This window comes from Sinocyclocheilus grahami, unplaced genomic scaffold (assembly GCF_001515645.1).
Source record: "Sinocyclocheilus grahami isolate Dianchi unplaced genomic scaffold, SAMN03320097.WGS_v1.1 scaffold127.1, whole genome shotgun sequence".
NCBI lineage: Eukaryota > Metazoa > Chordata > Actinopteri > Cypriniformes > Cyprinidae > Sinocyclocheilus > Sinocyclocheilus grahami.
The window spans coordinates 659,920-682,474 of NW_015505306.1; the positions used below are offsets into that span (position 1 = coordinate 659,920).

A 22,555-nucleotide genomic window follows, 5' to 3' on the forward strand; every position below is an offset into this window, starting at 1 on the left:
AGTTCAAGTAAATGATGACAGAATTTAGATTTTTGGGTGAACTATCACTTTAACAACATGAGATGAGGCTGCTGCCTTAATATGTCACTGCTACTTCATCAGACTCCTCTGCTCAGCAACATCTTGACTGTAGATTTCACAATCTTTCTTACAGGCGACTTCAGATCTGTATACACTAAGGGTCTTGATTTCGCATCGATGGTGGAGTGCCTGATTTGGTCCCATGTGTTATTATTGAAGACAAATAATACAGCGATTGATGTGAAAGATCTATAAGACTTGGATGTAGTAAAAAGGTCTGATGTTGGTTTTGCTGGTTTCTAAGAAGTTAAAACGATTTTGGTTCTTTTTAAATGTTTCTATGATTGTTGTCCTATTGCTTAGCCTACAAAATAAATCAGTGTCTTTCACACACACGAGTGGCATACACTCTCAGATGAATGAAAGAGGACACAGAAGCTCACGGAGCATAAACAAAGAAGATTCAGACTACAAACAAGATTACTTCACAGTGATATCAACTGCAGCCAGTTGAAGAAACCTGGCAAGTGAATCTAATATTACAATAACAGTGCAAAACAAACACACTCTTTCTCCGTCGCACTCACTCAGAAAAATTGAAAGCATCTCAGTAGACATTCAAACCAACACTGCAAACTTCTACACGAATCAAGGGACATGAGGAGCAGACAGACGGAGGGAGTCTCTGCAAGATGGGCTCACTGTGGCTTCCCCAGCAAGTTGGACAGGAAACTGGATCCCTGGGTTCTGTTTTGGCCCCCCTGCCCCCCTCCAAAGGGATCCAACTGGTTCAGCTCGGACTGATCCAACATCTCAAAGTCCTCGCCATCAAAGTCCAGATCTGTGTCCAGCTCCGAGCTTGACTGCTTTCTGTATCCTCTCGGAGCGGCTCCTGCCCGTGGGCCACTCTCTCTCCGAGGACCCTGCGGTGGGCGGGGCTGCATGGCTCCTGCGATGGCTGCCTGGATCATGTTGCTGGCGATAACCCCTGCCAGGTTACTAGTGAGGTCAGAGGTAGTATTTAGGAAGCCAAGGGAGATCTCAGGGTCGAAGTCTTCCTGATCAGAGTCCATCTGGGTGTCCAGGTCCAGCAGGGCGGAGGTAGAGCCGCGAGGGCCAGAGAGTGCGGCCGAGTTGAGACTGGGCAGCCCGATGCTGGCATCATCATCGTCCTCCATCAGGGTGGCATCTGGGTTGATGGAGGGGAAGTCTGGAAGCCCACAGGCAAATGATTCCTCTGGATCACTGTGTCTGTCTAGATCTATTAAGTGATTAAATAAAGATCAAGATAATATAGCATAAAAAAAATTATGCATAGGTCGTTGACATGACACTCATTTTCATCCTATTTATTAATTCTAAATTAATTATTAATAATTGATCTTTTAATAAAAGCAGTAAAAACAGTAATTCTGTGAAATATTACAATTTAAAATAACTCTTTTTTTTATTTGAAAATATTTTAAAGTGTAATTTATTCCTGTGATGGTAAAGCTGAATTTTCAGTATCCAGTACTCCAGTCTTCAGTGTCACATGATCCTTCAAAAATAATTATAATAAATTATGATACATTTCTTATTTTTATCAATGTTGAAAACAGCTGTGCTGCTTAAAATTTTTGTTTCAGGATTCTTTTATGAATCGAAAGTTCAAAAGAACAGCATTATTTAAAATAGAAATCTTTGTAACATTTTAAACATCTTCACTGTCACTTTTGATCAATTTAATCCATCCTTTCTAAATAGAAGTATTAATTTCTTTAAAAAAAAAAATCTTTCTGACCCCAAACTTATAAACAGTATTGTAACTTTTAACTTTTTTTATTTTTTTTTATTTTTACTTTTAACCTTGAATAATATATTTAAAAAAAAAATTTAAATAATGATTTTGATTAGATGTGTACACTCACATGTATTCTAGGAGTAAGAAAATATTATTACTTTTTACTTAATGGTTGCACCTCATGAGTCTGAATTTTTTCTTTAAAATGGTATAAAGGTTTTTCAAAAGCATATGAAACCAAAGTGAATACAAAAAGCACATTTGTTACAATGTGCAGGAATTTGAGGTTTTACACCAAATTTTTTTTCTTCCTTTTCTTTACTGTAGACACTCTTGTCAATGACTCCCATACAAAGACTGAAAAGACAGTCAAAGCGTAGAAGATGTCAAGGTGTCTTACCCTCCGAGCCCTCTGTGAGGGGTGTTTGACCCCTGGAGAGGTTAAAGGTGCCATTATCCATGTACGACACCTCAGCATCCGAGTGCTCAGAGTCAATCAGTGCCAGTTCCTTAGCAACCGCTGCTTCATCAAACTACAGGTGCAGAATATTTAGATAAGTGTGAGTGTATTAGAAAAACAAAAACAAAACAATGATCTTCCAATTGGCTTTTTACAATCATGAACCCCTACAGATCCTCTAACCTCATAACCATGCAGCTGCTCTAAATCCCCGTGTTATAAATAACCCTGTTTCTGGGCTCACCATTGGGCAGAATGCAGCCAGTTCTTCTTCGCTGTCACTAGCATCATCGGAGGTCCCGCTTCTGATGGGCTTACGAAGAACTGCAAACACAGAAGGGTAAACATTAGTTTGGTTAATCAAAACTTCTGAAAACTGTAAAATACAGTAAAAGACAGATAACACATAGCTACAAGAGACATCAACTGGTCATGTTCACAAATGCTTATTGTAATATGTAACTGTCACATACAATTGAGAAACTGTGTCTGTCATAAAGTAATTCAAAGTTTCTGTACAACAATTTTCGGTATTACCTTAATGCTTTGATTCATTCTTCAGCTAAAATCATTTTTTGTTATTTTTGTTCTACTGTCAAACAAGCAACTGCACATCACAGATATGCTACTGTATGCAATAGACCCTAGTCAGGTTAGATGCCATATGAATACTGAATGTCCAGATATGTAGAATAAGAGCTAAATTACATGGAGAAGACTGTGGTTTGGAGCTAAAAATGGCAGGAAATTTTGCGAACTCCAGTCTTTTTAATAGGAATCCACATAATCATAAATTTTGTTTCAGGACAAAATATTTCCCCACGCAGATTTTGCACTGTGTTCAAATTTTACATGCAACTTCGCTGTGTTGACCAACAGAAAGCTGCTTGGTTTGAAAGTAACTTCTGTGTTAAGGGGCGGTCACACTAGACTTTGAATGTGCAAAAATTTTTCGGACGCTGCTGCGAATATGGGCGGGAGCAGGATATGACAATAATAATACACTTGTGTATAATAATTATATTGTGTTCTCTCTGCAGAGGAGATCTACAGTTTTTCTGCTGCTACCTGTATAAAAGTTCCTGCATAAAGTCAGAACGGTTAAAGGTATGTTTGAAGAGAGGAGGCTGTGTACGAACAGGTGGCAGTTACAGCCGAATGTCTTGTTTGAGGTAGAGTCATTACAAACAAAATCAATGTGCTGCTGTATTATCCAGATGAACAGCACTGCAGAGCTGTTAAACAAGTTGGTATGGTTTTATTTTTATTCTTTGACTGACAAACAGATGAAAAATAGTCATTTGAAAGACAATATACTGCAATTTCCCCTATTTTTCAACAGAGATCTTTAAAAATTTTAGGAAAGAGCTACTGTCATTTAATAACCCTTGGTTTTCAAGTAATGCAGAAAAAAATCCAGCCCGTATGAACTTAAATGTAAATATCATTGTGGAAGAAACATCTGTTAAACGGAGCCAAATTACTTGTTAAAAAAAAAAAATTTTAAAAGCTTGTTGAGAACAACATTGCTGGCTACCATATAAAGAAAAAAAGAAACAGGGGGGGGGGGGGGGGGCTTGAAATTGAAGTTAATTGGGACATTTTCCCCAGTCAATTCAATGACAAAAAGCATCCCGATTTACCTGAATTCACCCCATATAGCAAAGTGAGATAACCTGACTGCTGTTTATCACTCAGTGACCTTAAGAACAGCTTGTCTCAGAGTCTTAACGTGATAGTCCACCAAAAAAAGAAATGTTTGAGAAATAGAAAAGAAAATTGTCATCATTTACTCACCCCACATGTTGTTCCAAACCCTTATAACTTTCTTCTGTGTAAAGAAGATATTTTAAAAAATGTTGGTAACTGAACCGTTTTTGTTGCAATTGACTTCCACTGTATGGACAAAAAAAAAAAAAACCAAGACATTTCTCAAAATATCTTCTTTTATGTTCTGCAGAAGAAAGAATGTCATACAGGTTTAGAAATGGCACGAGTTCAAGTAAATGATGACAGAATTTAGATTTTTGGGTGAACTACCACTTTAACAACATGAGATGAGGCTGCTGCCTTAATATGTCACTGCTACTTCATCAGACTCCTCTGCTCAGCAACATCTTGACTGTAGATTTCACAATCTTTCTTACAGGCGACTTCAGATCTGTATACACTAAGGGTCTTGATTTCGCATCGATGGTGGAGTGCCTGATTTGGTAAAGCTGAATTTTCAGTATCCAGTACTCCAGTCTTCAGTGTCACATGATCCTTCAAAAATAATTATAATAAATTATGATACATTTCTTATTTTTATCAATGTTGAAAACAGCTGTGCTGCTTAAAATTTTTGTTTCAGGATTCTTTTATGAATCGAAAGTTCAAAAGAACAGCATTATTTAAAATAGAAATCTTTGTAACATTTTAAACATCTTCACTGTCACTTTTGATCAATTTAATCCATCCTTTCTAAATAGAAGTATTAATTTCTTTAAAAAAAAAAATCTTTCTGACCCCAAACTTATAAACAGTATTGTAACTTTTAACTTTTTTTATTTTTTTTTATTTTTACTTTTAACCTTGAATAATATATTTAAAAAAAAAAAATTAAATAATGATTTTGATTAGATGTGTACACTCACATGTATTCTAGGAGTAAGAAAATATTATTACTTTTTACTTAATGGTTGCACCTCATGAGTCTGAATTTTTTCTTTAAAATGGTATAAAGGTTTTTCAAAAGCATATGAAACCAAAGTGAATACAAAAAGCACATTTGTTACAATGTGCAGGAATTTGAGGTTTTACACCAAATTTTTTTTCTTCCTTTTCTTTACTGTAGACACTCTTGTCAATGACTCCCATACAAAGACTGAAAAGACAGTCAAAGCGTAGAAGATGTCAAGGTGTCTTACCCTCCGAGCCCTCTGTGAGGGGTGTTTGACCCCTGGAGAGGTTAAAGGTGCCATTATCCATGTACGACACCTCAGCATCCGAGTGCTCAGAGTCAATCAGTGCCAGTTCCTTAGCAACCGCTGCTTCATCAAACTACAGGTGCAGAATATTTAGATAAGTGTGAGTGTATTAGAAAAACAAAAACAAAACAATGATCTTCCAATTGGCTTTTTACAATCATGAACCCCTACAGATCCTCTAACCTCATAACCATGCAGCTGCTCTAAATCCCCGTGTTATAAATAACCCTGTTTCTGGGCTCACCATTGGGCAGAATGCAGCCAGTTCTTCTTCGCTGTCACTAGCATCATCGGAGGTCCCGCTTCTGATGGGCTTACGAAGAACTGCAAACACAGAAGGGTCAACATTAGTTTGGTTTATCAAAACTTATGAAAGCAGCAATCTACTGTAAAATACAGATAAGAGATAGCTGCAATAGTTGATTCTTCATGTCAACAAAATATATCAAAATAGGAAAGTTTCTTTGCACAGATTTGTGGAAAAAGAGCTACAATGTATTAGAGAAGGCAGTGGTTTGGAGCTAAAATGGCTCATTTGATACAGCAATACATTTTGCAGGTGAAATCCAGTCTTTTCAATAGAAATTCACACAATCATAAATTTAGTTTCAGGGCGAAAAATTTCTCTGTGCAGATTTTGCATTGCGTTCACATTTTTCATGTAACTTTGTTGTGTTGACCACAGTCAACCTAAGAGAGGGCCTAACTTATTGTAAAAAACAATATTTACCATTTTTAAATAAATGTTTTAAAATATACAGGTGCATCTCAATAAATTAGAATGTCATGGAAAAGTTCATTTATTTCAGTAATTCAACTCAAATTGTGAAACTTGTGTATTAAATAATAAATAATTTTGATTATCTCAACAAATTAGAATACTTCATAAGACCAATAAAAAAAACATTTTTAGTGAATTGTTGGACCCAAATCATCACAGACTGTGGCAACTTAACACTGGACTTCAAGCAATTTGGGCTATGAGCTTTTCCACCCTTCCTCCAGACTCTAGGACCTTGAAAAAAATAAATAAAATTACAAATTGTATTTAAGCAATTCATAATAACATCATCTAAATAAAATACAATTTATCGGAGTAAAAAAAAAAAACCTCTCCAAATCTGCCTATTCAGTGAATGGGCTAATGAAAGCAACCCATTTTCTCCATATTAGAATGTTTCCGCCTAGCGTCTTCGGCTCTGTGATTGGAGGTCCAGCTATGAAATTACAGAGGGCCAAGCAATAGTAAATCAATGGGAGAGTAATTTCGAATGACAGAAAAATTGACCAATCATATCTTTTCTCTAAAGCCTTGTTATCACTAACTTTGACCGGTTCCGCCAGCTGTGAGATCTCTATCGAAAAAAAAAAGATATACACTGATAAAACTGACCATCTATTATTCACGTCACGATGGAAGCCGCGAAGAACGTAAGTGAGGACATTTACTAGGCCGCTGTGCCAATGATATTTATTATAAACACTGCTTGTTTGTCTTGAAGTGTCTGTCGCTAATTTGCTGTGAGCGCTGTCATGGTGTATTGTCTTAAACACATTACATTTGTTGGTTTTGTGTGGTAGGAAGGATTGGGTGTCTGTATATTTTGTGTGATGATGCATTTGTAATGAGGATTTGCATTTGACTTCAATTTAGCGGTTTTATTTTCGTAATATCAGTCACACTCCCTGTACTGTTTTGTTGCGGTCGCACACCGGACGAGAAGCGCAGCTCCCCGGTGCAACATGTATCGCACAATGTCAGTTCAAGACGGCAGTCCAAAACATTTAATCTATTCCTAAAACAGTCAAAACTTAACTTCAAGAATGAGCAAGTGGTGTCAATGAGTTTAAATTTTGGGGATGAAAAAACAGCAAACGGGATGAGAAATTGCGATCTAACTTATAGCTCACTAAATGAATCACGAAATTTAGAGCCACAGAAAGACAAACGTTTTGCTGAAAAAATGCACAATACACAATCTTCCAGCCTAGGATGAAGTCATTATAACATTAACAATGATTTGGTACAAATATAATGTATTTTAATGGAAAATGATGCGAGTGGCGCTGAGGCGCGGCAGGATTATGAACAGCGCCCGGAATTGCAGCTGGGATCCGCGGACAGTCGCCGGTGGCGCCGCCGGTGTGCATGCACTCATAGAAAAGAAAACGCTCCGGTTACTATCGTAACCTCGGTTCCCTGAGAGCGGGAACGAGACATCACGGAGATATTTCTCCGTTATGGGAACTCCTTCCCTTCCAACCTTTCCTGAAGTCCTATTGGCTCCCGCCAGTCCAAATGACTGGCCAATTGACGCAAAGTATGCAAATCGCATGCAAATACTACCTCTCCAAATCTGCCTATTCAGTGAATGGGCTAATGAAAGCAACCCATTTTCTCCATATTAGAATGTTTCCGCCTAGCGTCTTCGGCTCTGTGATTGGAGGTCCAGCTATGAAATTACAGAGGGCCAAGCAATAGTAAATCAATGGGAGAGTAATTTCGAATGACAGAAAAATTGACCAATCATATCTTTTCTCTAAAGCCTTGTTATCACTAACTTTGACCGGTTCCGCCAGCTGTGAGATCTCTATCGAAAAAAAAAAGATATACACTGATAAAACTGACCATCTATTATTCACGTCACGATGGAAGCCGCGAAGAACGTAAGTGAGGACATTTACTAGGCCGCTGTGCCAATGATATTTATTATAAACACTGCTTGTTTGTCTTGAAGTGTCTGTCGCTAATTTGCTGTGAGCGCTGTCATGGTGTATTGTCTTAAACACATTACATTTGTTGGTTTTGTGTGGTAGGAAGGATTGGGTGTCTGTATATTTTGTGTGATGATGCATTTGTAATGAGGATTTGCATTTGACTTCAATTTAGCGGTTTTATTTTCGTAATATCAGTCACACTCCCTGTACTGTTTTGTTGCGGTCGCACACCGGACGAGAAGCGCAGCTCCCCGGTGCAACATGTATCGCACAATGTCAGTTCAAGACGGCAGTCCAAAACATTTAATCTATTCCTAAAACAGTCAAAACTTAACTTCAAGAATGAGCAAGTGGTGTCAATGAGTTTAAATTTTGGGGATGAAAAAACAGCAAACGGGATGAGAAATTGCGATCTAACTTATAGCTCACTAAATGAATCACGAAATTTAGAGCCACAGAAAGACAAACGTTTTGCTGAAAAAATGCACAATACACAATCTTCCAGCCTAGGATGAAGTCATTATAACATTAACAATGATTTGGTACAAATATAATGTATTTTAATGGAAAATGATGCGAGTGGCGCTGAGGCGCGGCAGGATTATGAACAGCGCCCGGAATTGCAGCTGGGATCCGCGGACAGTCGCCGGTGGCGCCGCCGGTGTGCATGCACTCATAGAAAAGAAAACGCTCCGGTTACTATCGTAACCTCGGTTCCCTGAGAGCGGGAACGAGACATCACGGAGATATTTCTCCGTTATGGGAACTCCTTCCCTTCCAACCTTTCCTGAAGTCCTATTGGCTCCCGCCAGTCCAAATGACTGGCCAATTGACGCAAAGTATGCAAATCGCATGCAAATACTGACGAGCACGAGAGGCAGTATAAAATGCAGTGCACGTGACAATTACGTCAGAATCTGATACTGAACGCAGCTTAGCTGATCGAGTAGCGAACACGGCGACCACCGTGATGTCTCGTTCCCGCTCTCAGAGAACCGAGGTTACGATAGTAACCGGAGCGTTCCCTCTCGAGCTTTCACGAGACATCACAGAGATATTTCTCTGTTATGGGAACGATATTCAATCCCACCGTGAGAGAGGCTATGAGCAGCCTGTACAAGTTACACACTCAGCGAAGATAGAACACACACAATTCCCAACCAATAGCGACGCTTGTTAGGCGGGCTCGCAGCTGATAGGTGGAGATAAGCCAATGAGCGTCTAATGCCCAGGCATACGAAATTTGCATATCTGGTCATTAATAACGTTGGCTGCGCTGAGAACAGGGCAGAAGCAACAACATTACTGTCAGGGGCTGCACAGAGATAACACATAACATGATAATCGACGCAGCAACACACGAATAGAGGTAGCACAAACGTGAATCAGTCACTCACCGACAGCACAGTTTAAATTTTGGGGATGAAAAAACAGCAAACGGGATGAGAAATTGCGATCTAACTTATAGCTCACTAAATGAATCACGAAATTTAGAGCCACAGAAAGACAAACGTTTTGCTGAAAAAATGCACAATACACAATCTTCCAGCCTAGGATGAAGTCATTATAACATTAACAATGATTTGGTACAAATATAATGTATTTTAATGGAAAATGATGCGAGTGGCGCTGAGGCGCGGCAGGATTATGAACAGCGCCCGGAATTGCAGCTGGGATCCGCGGACAGTCGCCGGTGGCGCCGCCGGTGTGCATGCACTCATAGAAAAGAAAACGCTCCGGTTACTATCGTAACCTCGGTTCCCTGAGAGCGGGAACGAGACATCACGGAGATATTTCTCCGTTATGGGAACTCCTTCCCTTCCAACCTTTCCTGAAGTCCTATTGGCTCCCGCCAGTCCAAATGACTGGCCAATTGACGCAAAGTATGCAAATCGCATGCAAATACTGACGAGCACGAGAGGCAGTATAAAATGCAGTGCACGTGACAATTACGTCAGAATCTGATACTGAACGCAGCTTAGCTGATCGAGTAGCGAACACGGCGACCACCGTGATGTCTCGTTCCCGCTCTCAGAGAACCGAGGTTACGATAGTAACCGGAGCGTTCCCTCTCGAGCTTTCACGAGACATCACAGATATATTTCTCTGTTATGGGAACGATATTCAATCCCACCGTGAGAGAGGCTATGAGCAGCCTGTACAAGTTACACACTCAGCGAAGATAGAACACACACAATTCCCAACCAATAGCGACGCTTGTTAGGCGGGCTCGCAGCTGATAGGTGGAGATAAGCCAATGAGCGTCTAATGCCCAGGCATACGAAATTTGCATATCTGGTCATTAATAACGTTGGCTGCGCTGAGAACAGGGCAGAAGCAACAACATTACTGTCAGGGGCTGCACAGAGATAACACATAACATGATAATCGACGCAGCAACACACGAATAGAGGTAGCACAAACGTGAATCAGTCACTCACCGACAGCACTCGGGAGGCTAAGGACTGAACGTCCAGCTTGTAAAACCTGTCCACAATCCAGTGGGAAAGTCTCTGTTTTGACACGACCCGGCCCTTCGCACAACCCCTGTAGCACACGAAAAGCTGGTCAGATTGCCGAAAGCTGGCCGAACGGTCAATGTAAATCCTCAAAGCCCTGACGGGGCACACTGAAGTCTGAGCGTCTGCATCACGTGAGGTCGATGACTCAGAAGACAGGGCAGACAGCGAAACAGTCTGTGCTCTGAAGGTGGTAGATAGTGATTTAGGCACGTAGCCCGGCCTCGGCCGGAGAGTGACGCTGCAGTCGCCGGGTCCAAAGTGAATACAGTCACTGTCCACAGAAAACGCATGTAAATCCCCTATGTGCTTAGCCGAAGCGAGGGCAAGAAGAAGTGCACTTTTGAGAGATAACTCCTTCATATTAACGGATGCTAAAGGCTCGAATGGTGGCTGTGAAAGAGCTCTTAACACCACCTCTAGGTCCCAGGGCGGGGCTGAAGGCGGATGTGGGGGATGCAATCTTCTCGCTCCCTTAAGAAAACTCACCACCAGCACGTGCCTACCGATCGATTGCCCACCCAGCGGGGAACGAACCGAGGCAATATCGGCCACATAGACTTTCAGTGTTGATGGCAGAGATCCACTATCCAGTCTGTACTGTAGAAAACGCATCACATCCGACACGGAGCAAGCAGCCGGGTTGATATGAACATCATGCCACCATTTCACAAACACTCTCCATTTTAGAGCATACAGAATTAGAGCGTGTCGAGCACACGAGAATGCAGAGCGTTCAGCTCCTCTGATATCCCTGAAGCAGCCACACATGAAGGCTTCATAACTCCGGGTGCCACACCGAGCCGCTCGCTTGAGACAGCAGATCCTTCCTGATGGGGATCGGCCAGGGCGGCGCCACCAGCAGCTCTGTCAGGTCCGGGAACCAAGGCTGGTTCGGCCAGTTCGGGGCGATGAGTATCACCGAAGCCCCCTCCTCCCTAATCTTGCATAACACCAATATTGGCAATATTTTGATTGGAGGAAACGCATACAGCCTGGCTGCTGGCCAGTGCGATGTCAGAGCATCCGGTGGCAGTGCGCATTCTCGCTCGTGGCGAACAGATCCACCTCCGCTCTCCCGTAACGGGTCCAAATCATCTGAACCGACTCTGGGTTCAACCTCCACTCTCCTTGAGGAATCCCCTTCCTCGAAAGTATGTCCGCCCCGTGGTTCAGGAGACCGGGGATGTGCGCTGCTCTGATGGAGAGAAAGTGACCGTCTCCGCCCATAACAGGAGATTCGCTGCTTGCTTGTACAAAGCCCTGGAACGTACGCCTCCTTGGTGATTTATGTACGAGACCACAGACATGTTGTCGGTGCGAATCAGTACCAGTCACTGTTCCAGCTGCGGCCGAAAATCCTTTAGAGCTAAGAACACTGCTTCCAGCTCCAAGCGGTTTATGTGCCACCGGCTCTGGGGTTCTGACCACAGCCCCGAAGCCGGCATGCCCTCGCACACTGCTCCCCAGCCGCAAGTCGATGCATCCTTTAAACCAGTCCCCGGGGCGAATTTGCGCCAGGATTTGTTTAAGCGTTATCATCCTGAATGGACGCTTGCAAAGCGCTCTGTTGATGGGCCTGAGATCTAGAATCGGGCGGAGTCCCCCGTCTCTTTTGGGTACCACAAAATAGCAGCTGTAAAACCCGCTCTCCAGCTCGCTGGGATGGACTCGTTCTATCGCTCCTTTTTCGAGCAGACTGCATACCTCTTGTCTCAGAACCAGGGCATTTCGAGGCAATGTTAGAGACTGCACCACGCCATTGAAACAGGGTGGTCTGCGTCTAAATTGAAGGGTATACCCACGCTCTATCACACTAAGTAGATTCCCGGAATAACTTCCCACAAGCTCAGGAACTGACATAGCGGCTTTAGCGGCTTGGTCGTTGGATGCACCGGCGAGTGTGTGGGCGGCGGCTCTGCACTGCTCTGAGGCGGGGCGAGCAGCATCGCATTGACTGAGTGAGGAGGAAATAGCTCTTTTGTGAGAACGTATGCATTTTTATTGAATGAACATCCAACACACAAACATTTTAAAACATGAACTTGTGGCGCTTGGGAGCCGGGCCGCTCGCACACTCTCCTCCTCTCTTCAGACCATCAGGACGACGGCTTAGCAGCCGGCGGCAGGCGAGAGTCACGTCGCGGGCTCCTCCGCTGGCCGTGGCTTTTCTCTTTGGCGCGCTTTTGAGCCTCCGCGAAGCGCTCAGTAATGGACTCCACAGCGTCACCAAAAAGGCCGGAGGGAGTCACAGAAGCGGTCAGCATCCTTGAGGTCAGCTAGGTTTAACCAAAGGTGCCTCTAAAGGACGACCATAAAACCCATGGCCTTACCCACAGCCTGGGCCGCTCGCTTCGTAGCCATCAACGCGAAGTCCGTCGCCGCGCGCAGATCCTTAATGGCCTCTGCTGTGAGGGCTCCGCCCTCCGCTGCCTGCAGGAGCTTGAAAAACCTGCAGCACTGCCATGGCGTGCAACGCGGAAGCCGCCTCGCCCATCAGACGCATACGCTTTATTGGCAAGGTGGGCGGTAGTCCTGCACGGCTTTGAGGGGAGGCTGATGTCTGAGCCTAGGGTCTTGGCTGCTGCAGGACACAGGTGGACCTGAAATACCAGGAGTCAAGCTTACTCCTGACAGGCTCCTCTGAAGGACTCCAGGTAAGCTCCAACTCCTGGACAGCCCTTGACAGAACATGAGCTCCTCCTGGAGGTTTGGGGGCCCCATGCTGTCCGGCTGATCGGACTCCGATCCCGCCCAATCCTCCCTCTCCGAGGCCGAGATGGACATCAAGTCATTCCCCTCCTCCTGGCTAAAGGACACAAACTCCGCGATGTTGGAAGAAGGGTGGAAGCAGTCCTCGGGGAGTGAGACCGAGGAACGGGGCGACCGTTGGGGTTGGTGGAGCGACAAGACGACATTCCAGACTCGTCCAGCGCCGCCTCGCCGTGGGCCAGGCCCAGGCAGGCGACGCAGTAGTCGTGCTGATCCGGCGGTTCTACTGGTCCCGCGCAGATCTTGCAGATTGTTGCCATAGTGAATTCAACAGGTGAAGTAGAAGATTCTGACGTAATTGTCGCGGGCACCGCATTTTATACTGCCTCTAGAGCTCGCCAGTATTTGCATGCGATTTGCATACTTCGCGCCAATTGGCCAGTCATTTGAACTGGCGGGAGCCAATAGGACTTCAGGAAAGGTTGGAAGGGAAGGAGTTCCCATAACGGAGAAATATCGCTGTGATGTCTCGTGAAAGCTTGAGAGGGAACAATGTGTGCGAATATTAAAGATGTGTGCAGTGTGATGCAGCGCTGCACTTGTCCTCCGGTGTGCGACCGCCTTAAGGCTGGAATAGCCTGTTTCAGAGGTGGAATTTTCAAATTGTCAAAGATGACTTTTAGAAGAGGACACTGTAATCTAGGCTGGTAGTTTGCTCTTTCCCCCGACGAGGGTAGGGGGAGAGGGCCTAGGTTCTAGAGTCACAGTTCACTCCAGAAAGCTGCTATTAGAAAGCGACTTCTGTGTTAGCTGTGCTTCATGCATCACTACATTCTTGACAATACATAATGGACCTTTATGCCTGCAAATTTCAAATCTGCATCTTACAAGAACAGATCTAGTCCTTAAAATACACCTCTAAAAAGGAAGACATCAGTCCGCACTTCATTTTGTGGGAATCACACTGTATAGATTTGCAGTGTACTTACACTGGTTATCTATAGGCTTTGACATCATGTATCCTTTGGTGCTGAAGTCCAGCCACTGCAGGGCTGGCTCCAGCTTCACACATGCAAGCTGCCACAGCCGATAATAAAAAGCCAATGGGCACAGCATCACACCCAGCACTGAGGGAGACAGAGAGAGAAAGTAAATATTTTGCAGTTGTTAAGGCTGCTGGAGAGGATGAGTAAGCCCTGAAGTATTTCTGTTACTCACAAGCCATGTATGACAGCAACAGTCCAGGGATGTAGCGCCCCACCATGGCCACTATGGTGAACAGGCCACAAACCAGCATACAAAACTGCAAACAGTGGAGTTTCATGATTTGATAAATGTTTAGAACTAAAACAAAAGTCTTTATACATTATATCAACAATATAATAATGCAACCTCATAAAGCAGCCATAATAATAATAATAATAGTAATAATAATTAAAGGCCTTCTATGATAAAATGCACTGTGGTTGGTCACTTTACATGTTGCTCAGATAGTCTCTTCCTGTCTAAGTGGGCGGAAAAAAGCCAGAAAAAAGCTGCAAACTGGACCAAACTATTTTCCGCAAGTCAAAAGTCTGGCTACACAAAACTATAGGGCTTATAACATCACTATGCAATTGTAATAAAGTTGGTTTAAATAGTGTTTCTGGTTTGGACGTAATCTCACCTTCCCTGGATTTTGCCGTTTGAACTGCACAATATCTGTTGCACAGGAAGAGCCCGTAACCCAAACTTTAGCCAGGTGGTGGCATAATTCAGGCACACTCAAAGTCCCAGGCTGCACCAGACCCCAGCTGTGAGCCAATCAGAGAAGAGCAGAGAGAATTAACAGTTACATTAAACAACTCTCACACCACTGGAAAAACCTGAAAGAGTAAACAAATAGACATTACCTTTCATTCTCACTATCATCTTGTCTTTTAACTGTAAGAGAGCAGAAAACATTTGAGTGTTACGAGACTTTTTTTTATTTTTTTACCATTTGCTTGTTTCACTTATTTCACATTGCTTAATTTTTACTTCCATCGTATTTTGACAGATTTTATGAGAGTAACATTGACTTTTAATTTAGGATGTGGTTTTAATTCTATTAAAGACTTCTCAAAATGTAGATCAAATGCTAATAAGCCACTGTGTAACAGCTACATGTGAAATATTGATTCAGGTCGATATTGTTCACCTCAAGGAAATGCACTGGTGGGAAATGTCAATTTCATAACTCTCTAGAAGCTGTGTGAATTGGCAGGGAGAAAATTAAACCTGAGTGGGTCATAGCACAGGGAATACAGAGGTTTTAATTACAGCCAGTATGATTAATATTAAGACAATAAACACATGGAAGAAAGATCATGAGGTCTTATAGTTAGTAGTTGCAGACAAGCAATAGAGGAAGGTCAATTTTACCTTTGATCTTAGGCCAGATCTTATTCCTCCAAGTGTCGACACAAACAGCCAGGGCCAGACCTGATGCCAGCAGAAAGAGCAACCTCAAAGAGCTCAGAGCAAAAAACCTGAGAAGAGATCAGAGACTGTAGTCCATTATTTTTACTCTCTTAATAAATGTTTTCATCATGAAATAACCTTGAATAAAGGCTTTTTAATAATTTGTGAAGTGTTTAGATAAGTTTTTTTTTTTTATGGATTACAATGTGCACTTTATACTGCATCAACAGCTCTGTTGTTGAATCTCTGACTAAAACCTTGTGATGACATCTGTCACGCATTTATCATGCTGAATGTATGAGGAAACCTTTGTTCCACAGGTGTTTCCGGCCCAAGTGTCTTCATGTGCAAATCACAAAGACAGCATGTGCTGCATGGGCAGTTGTGATATCTGGGTGTAAAGGTACACAAGCATGACGGTTCGGTACCTACCTCGGTTTTGATATCACGGTTCGATATGGTTTCGGTACAGCAGGGGGGGAAAACTAAACATAAAATTGCTTCTTTTTTTTATATAAACAGTGGTTTACTGCACAAATTAATTTTTCTTTAAATAAACTTAATTATGATAAACATTTTCTAAGGGATAAAAATCTACCTCAGATTCTGCTCTAAACTATGGGAGCCCTTATACATTACTATAAAGTTACAATTAACAACAGAGCCCAAACTTAAATTCAATTACTATTTATTTTTATATAATAATAATAATAATCAACACTCAAATAAATAAATAATTTTATGCAAACATGTGAATTGCACAATGCAGTTTTTAAATAAATTTCCAAATCATAATTTCTATTTGTTGGTAAAATATAATCATTTACAGAGTGGCTGTCATAACTTGTTTCATAACAGATTTATTTAAACATACATCTCATTAATAAGATGAATTAATTGGCACTTTATGTGCTGATTAAAGATAATTTAAAGTCATTATGATTTAAAGTCATTATTGTGTTAAATTACAAAAGCACCGACTTAGACAATTAGAAAGAAATATTTTTATTTCAACTTTCCAAAAAACAAAAACAATGACATTTTGAAATACAAAATTATTTTAAGAAATTATACTCTAGTAGGTGGCGGAAAATGCTGTTTTAATGAGTGAGTCATTCAGTCATTTATTCAACTGTTCAAATGGCAGATTCATTCAGAAGCGAAGCAAGTGTCTATCTTTATGAATGGCTCACTGAATCATTGGCTCAATCGATTCATTCAAAAACATGGATTCATTCAGTAATGGAATTTGCACAAAAACAGACAATACTGATAATATTGTGTCTAAAATGTAACAAAATTTACTTATTGTTTATTGAACTGTTGTAAAAAAACAATAAGTGTAATATCTTGTGATATTGCTAAACTAGATCATATGGTACAAATATAAGACAAACCCAACCAGGGGCTTTTTTGTTTTTGGCCCTCAAATCTTGAATTTTAGGCTCATATAACTGCATTCTAATAGGCTACATCAGTCAGTCAGTCGTCCTGCATCATGTTGATCATCAGCAACTGCATCAATGTAAGATGACGGACAGGTTTGTTAGTGTTTGTTATAACACATGGAACAATCACGCGCATCTTACTGACAGATAAACCGCGCACTCATATTTCACTGATGCTGTTAATGTTGAAGTTATTTTAGCAAATAGCTTGCTTTATAAATTCAGTTCAACAGCATTCAACAGCTCAAGTTAAAGAGGGTAAACTTAATCACTCGACTGAATCTGCACATGCATTTTAGACACTTTCTGTGCCTATAAAAAAGTATTATAAAAGTTCATTTTTATCACGTTTTGATGTTGCAGCCTTATGTTAAACTACTTTAAATAACTTTTTTTCCCACATCAGTCTACACTCCATACACCATAATGACAAAGCAAAAAAAAAAACCCAGGTTTGTAACAACTTTGCAAATTTATTAGAAATAAAAACTGAAATTATTCCATTTCTGGGACAGTTGAAATTTCGCTCAGGAGAATTCATATTGCTTGTAGATGTTACAAGACTTCGAGTGGAGTGTAGATTGATGTGGGGAAAAAAAAAGTTATTTAAAGCATAAGGCTGCAACATAAAAAAGTGAAAAAATGAAGGGGTATGAATACTTTTTATAGGCACTGTAAGTGTTCTTGCCCCGTCCAAGCATTAATACACGTCCTTGAATGAGCGCTTTAGCATATTCTTCAATTGCTCAGGTAATGTCAGTATAACCCATTTCAGGGGCTGCCAAAATTACAGTTTAAAATTAGTCAGAGCTACAGAAATGCATTTTAATATTTACAAGTAAAGCTTCAATTATGTTTAGGCCACTTTCTTTCCGACTCCCCCTAGTACACCTAGTTTTTGACATCCATCAGGGGGGAACAAGCCTTCTTTAGGGGGGTCAGATCTCCCCAAACTTTATTTCTGCATGGCCTAGGCTGTGGTTAAAAAAATTATATACAAATGTCTTTACAAGCACAGAAATGCCACAAGCGGTTCCTCTGCTGTTCACTGAAGCAAATAAAAGGAGATAATAAGATCAGGGAGAATATTTCTCTGATGGAGAGGGTGACTGCACTAAGTGAATGAAGACTGCATGCCTGAACCGTAAAGAAAAAGAGAGTGAGCCATCCAAAAATTGTTCCCTGCACATCCCTCTTGAAGCATTTCACCTAAAGCTTTTCAGACTTGTTAAGCATTCTTTATAGCATGTAGTCAACATGAAATCTCGCTCACAACCCAATTCTGTAATATCACATTTTTCCAAGAAAGGAGGCCAAATTATCAGGACTTTATCCATTAAGGATTTGAATAGGATGGCAAAAAGTGGGTGTTACCTATCAGAATGGAGCCTTAACATACGTTTGCATGAATTCTTAAATAGCTATTTGGCTATTGATTATTATTATTATTTGGATTATTATTATTTTATCAACAGAAAAGGGAAGTAATTTCAGAGGAAGAGCATGTTATTAAATTTTGATTAAAGGCAAACTACAGTGGGGCAAAAAAGTATTTAGTCAGCCACCAATTGTGCAAGTTCTCCCACTTAAAAAGATGAGAGAGGCCTGTATTTTTCATCATAGGTATACCTCAACTATGAGAGACAAAATGAGGAAAAAAAATCCAGAAAATCACATTGTAGGATTTTTAAAGAATTAATTGGTAAACTCCTCTGTAAAATAAGTATTTGGTCACCTACAAACAAGCAAGATTTCTTGTATTTTCTTTGTAATAACTGCACAAATCAATAACTCATAATAAGACCAGGACATGCATTAAGAAAGTAAATAGGGTCTATTTTGAACTAATGTTGGCTTTATTAGCTCAAATGTCAAAGTCTGTATTAATTAGGCTCAGGCTGGCCTGATTAAAGTCTTAAAGGGGGTGGTTGATCAGCTTTTTTCGAAGGCTTGATTGTGTTTATGGGGTGCAGTGTAACATGTGTTCATGCTTCGTTTAAAAAAAAAAAAAGTGTCACAAACCTGGGAAGAAGCTGTAGTCCATACCAGCTGTTTTTTTGTAGTCCTTAAACAGCGATTTCTTTAAAGGAACATATCCCCATTTGCATTGAACTTTGAGTGCCGTAAGTTTGCAGTGGTGGTGTTTATGCTCTAACAGCAACATTACACTTTTAACTACAGTTAAAAAAGTGAAATCATAATCAACCACCCCTTTAAGGCATGAACAAGAAATCATACCACTGTAAGGCCAGGCCCAACAAACCGGTTTGGGAACATAATATGCTAGTTGGCTTTATTATTAAATTTTAATAAATAATTATTATTATAAAAATACAATTTGTTTTAAATTTTAATAAAATTAGAATTAAATCTCAACGTCATGATTAATGTAATAATAATATTATAATATTAATATTACACTAACATATAAAATGTATACACACACACACAGAGAGTGAGAGAAATATACAATAATGTGCATGGCAGTGTCTGTCTTAGTGCTACATAGTTATAGTAGGAGGTGGAAGACAACATGCAACATACTTAGGACACAGAAATGCAGTGCAAACTGATCTCTGCTTAACAGTCAAACATGGTACCTAATACAAGATTAAACGTAATTGTCCCGTCAATAACAAAGTAATTCACAAAGTGTGTGCACACAGCATTGTCTTCACAGTAACACCAATACAGCCAGAGCTCACTGTCTAAATATAGGCACCCAGCCTGACCATCTGTTTCTTATCTTAAATTAAAGGGGCAAAAGTCTGGAACAGAGACACATATGCATCCAGATAAAACAAGAAAGGCTTATACAACATCCTCAAACCTTCATGAATAATGTAAACGTTTCAACGGAAAGCGTTAGATTGTAAACAGAGCCCGAGCAGAGATAAATCCATGGAGATAAAGCTCATCCACTCACCAGAACATGACATTGGCGGCCGTGTACAGCAGGGCGCTGTGAAAGGGTCTCTCCCACAATAACACAGACTGCAGATAGGTGAGCAGGCGCTCGTGCGGTCCCAACCGCTCAAGCAGCGTTGCTTTCACCGCGCGAAGCTGCTCTTGACTCTCGCCGGAGCACGAGCCGCTCCTGAGGCCGACGCGGGAGCGCAGCGGCCCCGTGCAACCGCTCCCTTCAGTCGCGTCTTCCGCTCCACCCGTATGAGCCATACTTACGTGTTTGGAAAAACGTGACAGCAAAAATACACAATCTATAGTAATATGATGCTACAAATAAAACCGGTGCCTTGGAAATGATCTGGATGTATATATGGCGCGCTAGCTTAGCCTGAAGCCGCTCAGGGCAGAACAGCAGTAGCCAGACCTCGTGCGTTCAAGAGGCTGCCGCCGTTGATACAGAGCAAATGTGAAATAAAGCCCATTATTGGGTCTAATTTGCCATATTTACAGGTTTAAGTGTCTGCAAGGGTCCTCTTTAGTGTTGTCACCGTGCTGCTGTCATGTCCAGTCGTTGTTATCGTCTCGGGAGCCGCGGAGGACGGGCTTGATCTGGCCAATGGCATCAGGATTACAGTCAGAGCTTCTTCTTCTTCTTCTTTCAGGTTTAATGGCGGTTGGCAACTCATCTCAAAGGTGCATTACCGCCACCTACTAGACTGGAGTGTGGGCAATTAGACTGACATCAAAGGAGCGGAGAGGGAAGAGAAAAAATAAATAAATATCAGATTACAAAAAATAACAACAAATATTTACCCTATTAAATTCTTTCACTTAACCCAGTGTTTTTCAAAAATAACATTAATAAATTGCGTATTCTCCCAGATGTTTTCCCTAATAAATGCTCAAGTGTCATGCTTTGTTCATCCATTTGTGCCTTTAATTCTGCCCTATCTTCTTCATATTTTTTGCAGTCTAACAGTATATGCTTCACTGTCTCTTGTACATTACAATAAGTGCATAATCCAGTGGGATGTACAGTCAGAGCTGCTGAATAATAACCAACACCTCTCTTCTTCTTCTTCTTCTTTTGATGTTTAATGACGGTTGGCAAACCAGCTTTTGGTGCATTTTCCACCACCTACTGGGATGGAGTGTGAGGCGATGATATCAAGGGAAATGCTAATAAAAAAAATCCTTCTACCTATATTTTATTATATACATTTGTTATTTTCAGAAAATTAATAAGAGCTTTATAACCTTTATGAGAACTGTTTAACACATTCTGTAATGTCATAGAATTAATGCCGTCAGATATTAATTCCTCTTTTAACTGTATTCTTTCCCTTTCATATGCCCTATAGTTAATCAGCACATGCTCTACAGTTTCTGGAAGTCCACAATGATTACATTGACCAGATTCATGTCTTCCTATCATCTGGAGTGATTTATTAAGAGTAGAGTGTCCAATTCTCAATCGAGATATAACTGTATCATCCCTTCTATTACCATAAGCAGTTCTTATTTGTCTTTCTTCTTTATTTATATTATACAAATGTCGCCCTTTGTTAACCAACACCTCTCTCAGTCAGCTCTCTCTTCAAATGCCTTCACCAATCATTCGTTAAGTAGGCCTACTTTCAAAACGTCCCAAACAAAAACGACACGTTTGTTTGTTATACCTATATTTTATTATATACATTTGTTATTTTCAGAAAATTAATAAGAGCTTTATAACCTTAATGAGAACTGTTTAACACATTCTGTAATGTCATAGAATTAATGCCGGCAGATTTTAATTCCTCTTTTAACTGTATTCTTTCCCTTTCATATGCCCTACAGTTAATCAGCACATGCTCTACAGTTTCTGGAAGTCCACAATGATTACACTGACCAGATTTATGTCTTCCTATCATCTGGAGTGATTTATTAAGAGTAGAGTGTCCAATTCTCAATCGAGATATAACTGTATCATCCCTTCTATTACCATAAGCAGTTCTTATTTGTCTTTCTTCTTTATTTATATTATACAAATGTCGCCCTTTGTTAACCAACACCTCTCTCAGTCAGCTCTCTCTTCAAATGCCTTCACCAATCATTCGTTAAGTAGGCCTACTTTCAAAACGTCCCAAACAAAAACGACACGTTTGTTTGTTATGAAAGGGTTTCAAGAGGGTAGTTTAAAAGTAAACTTCTAATAAATCAAATTGTCATTTCGATTATTGGCATAGTATTCAGGAAGATGATTTTTCGGTATGGTTTATAAAACAGCAAGACATAACATCCCAAATAGCTTTTATAATTAAAAATACTGATGACATTTTGTGTTTTATTTTAAAGGTTTATATGTCTTATACTTTAGTGCAGAGGTGCCCAAATTTTTCACAATGAAGGACCAAAAATCCAACTTGATTGAGGGCCGAGGGCCAAAAGTGAATGTCGCAATATATCAAAATGAAAAAAAAAAAAAAAAAATTAAATTCACTTCCAGTATATTCTTTACATATAAATGCAAAAACAGAACAAAACCTATTAAATTAGAAATTAAGATTCTATTAAGAGGCCCCTCTATATATATA

General features: G+C 40.7%; 2 protein-coding genes across 2 annotated transcripts in view; one reads left to right on the forward strand and one right to left on the reverse strand.

Annotated features, from left to right (window-relative positions):
• LOC107590373 (protein FAM134C-like) lies at window positions 1-20,620 on the reverse strand. Its single transcript, XM_016279084.1, has 9 exons — window positions 19,999-20,620; window positions 15,586-15,692; window positions 15,075-15,105; window positions 14,849-14,975; window positions 14,401-14,485; window positions 14,172-14,309; window positions 5,478-5,557; window positions 5,174-5,306; window positions 1-1,282 (listed from the first exon to the last, which is right to left on the reverse strand). The coding sequence occupies exons 1-9, from the start codon at window positions 20,247-20,249 to the stop codon at window positions 720-722; spliced, it is 1,515 nt and encodes a 504-aa protein (XP_016134570.1). The 5' UTR covers window positions 20,250-20,620; the 3' UTR covers window positions 1-719.
• Window positions 20,333-22,555, forward strand: part of tubg1 (tubulin, gamma 1) — an 18,417-nt gene continuing 16,194 nt past the window's right edge. The window contains exons 1-2 of the mRNA XM_016279172.1: window positions 20,333-20,343; window positions 20,614-20,641. Coding sequence (XP_016134658.1) covers window positions 20,333-20,343; window positions 20,614-20,641 — 39 coding nt within the window. The remainder of the gene's footprint in view (window positions 20,344-20,613; window positions 20,642-22,555) is intronic.

What these genes read in the sequence shown, in the direction of transcription:
- LOC107590373 (XM_016279084.1), bottom strand. Translation starts at nt 20,249, where the DNA reads ATGGCTCATACGGGTGGAGCGGAAGACGCGACTGAAGGGAGCGGTTGC. An exon ending in GATGATAGTGAGAATGAAAG is followed by an intron (nt 14,976 to 15,074) that starts GTAATGTCTATT and finishes ATTGGCTCACAG; the next exon opens with CTGGGGTCTGGTGCAGCCTG. An exon ending in GTTGCTGTCATACATGGCTT is followed by an intron (nt 14,310 to 14,400) that starts GTGAGTAACAGA and finishes TGTCTCCCTCAG; the next exon opens with TGCTGGGTGTGATGCTGTGC.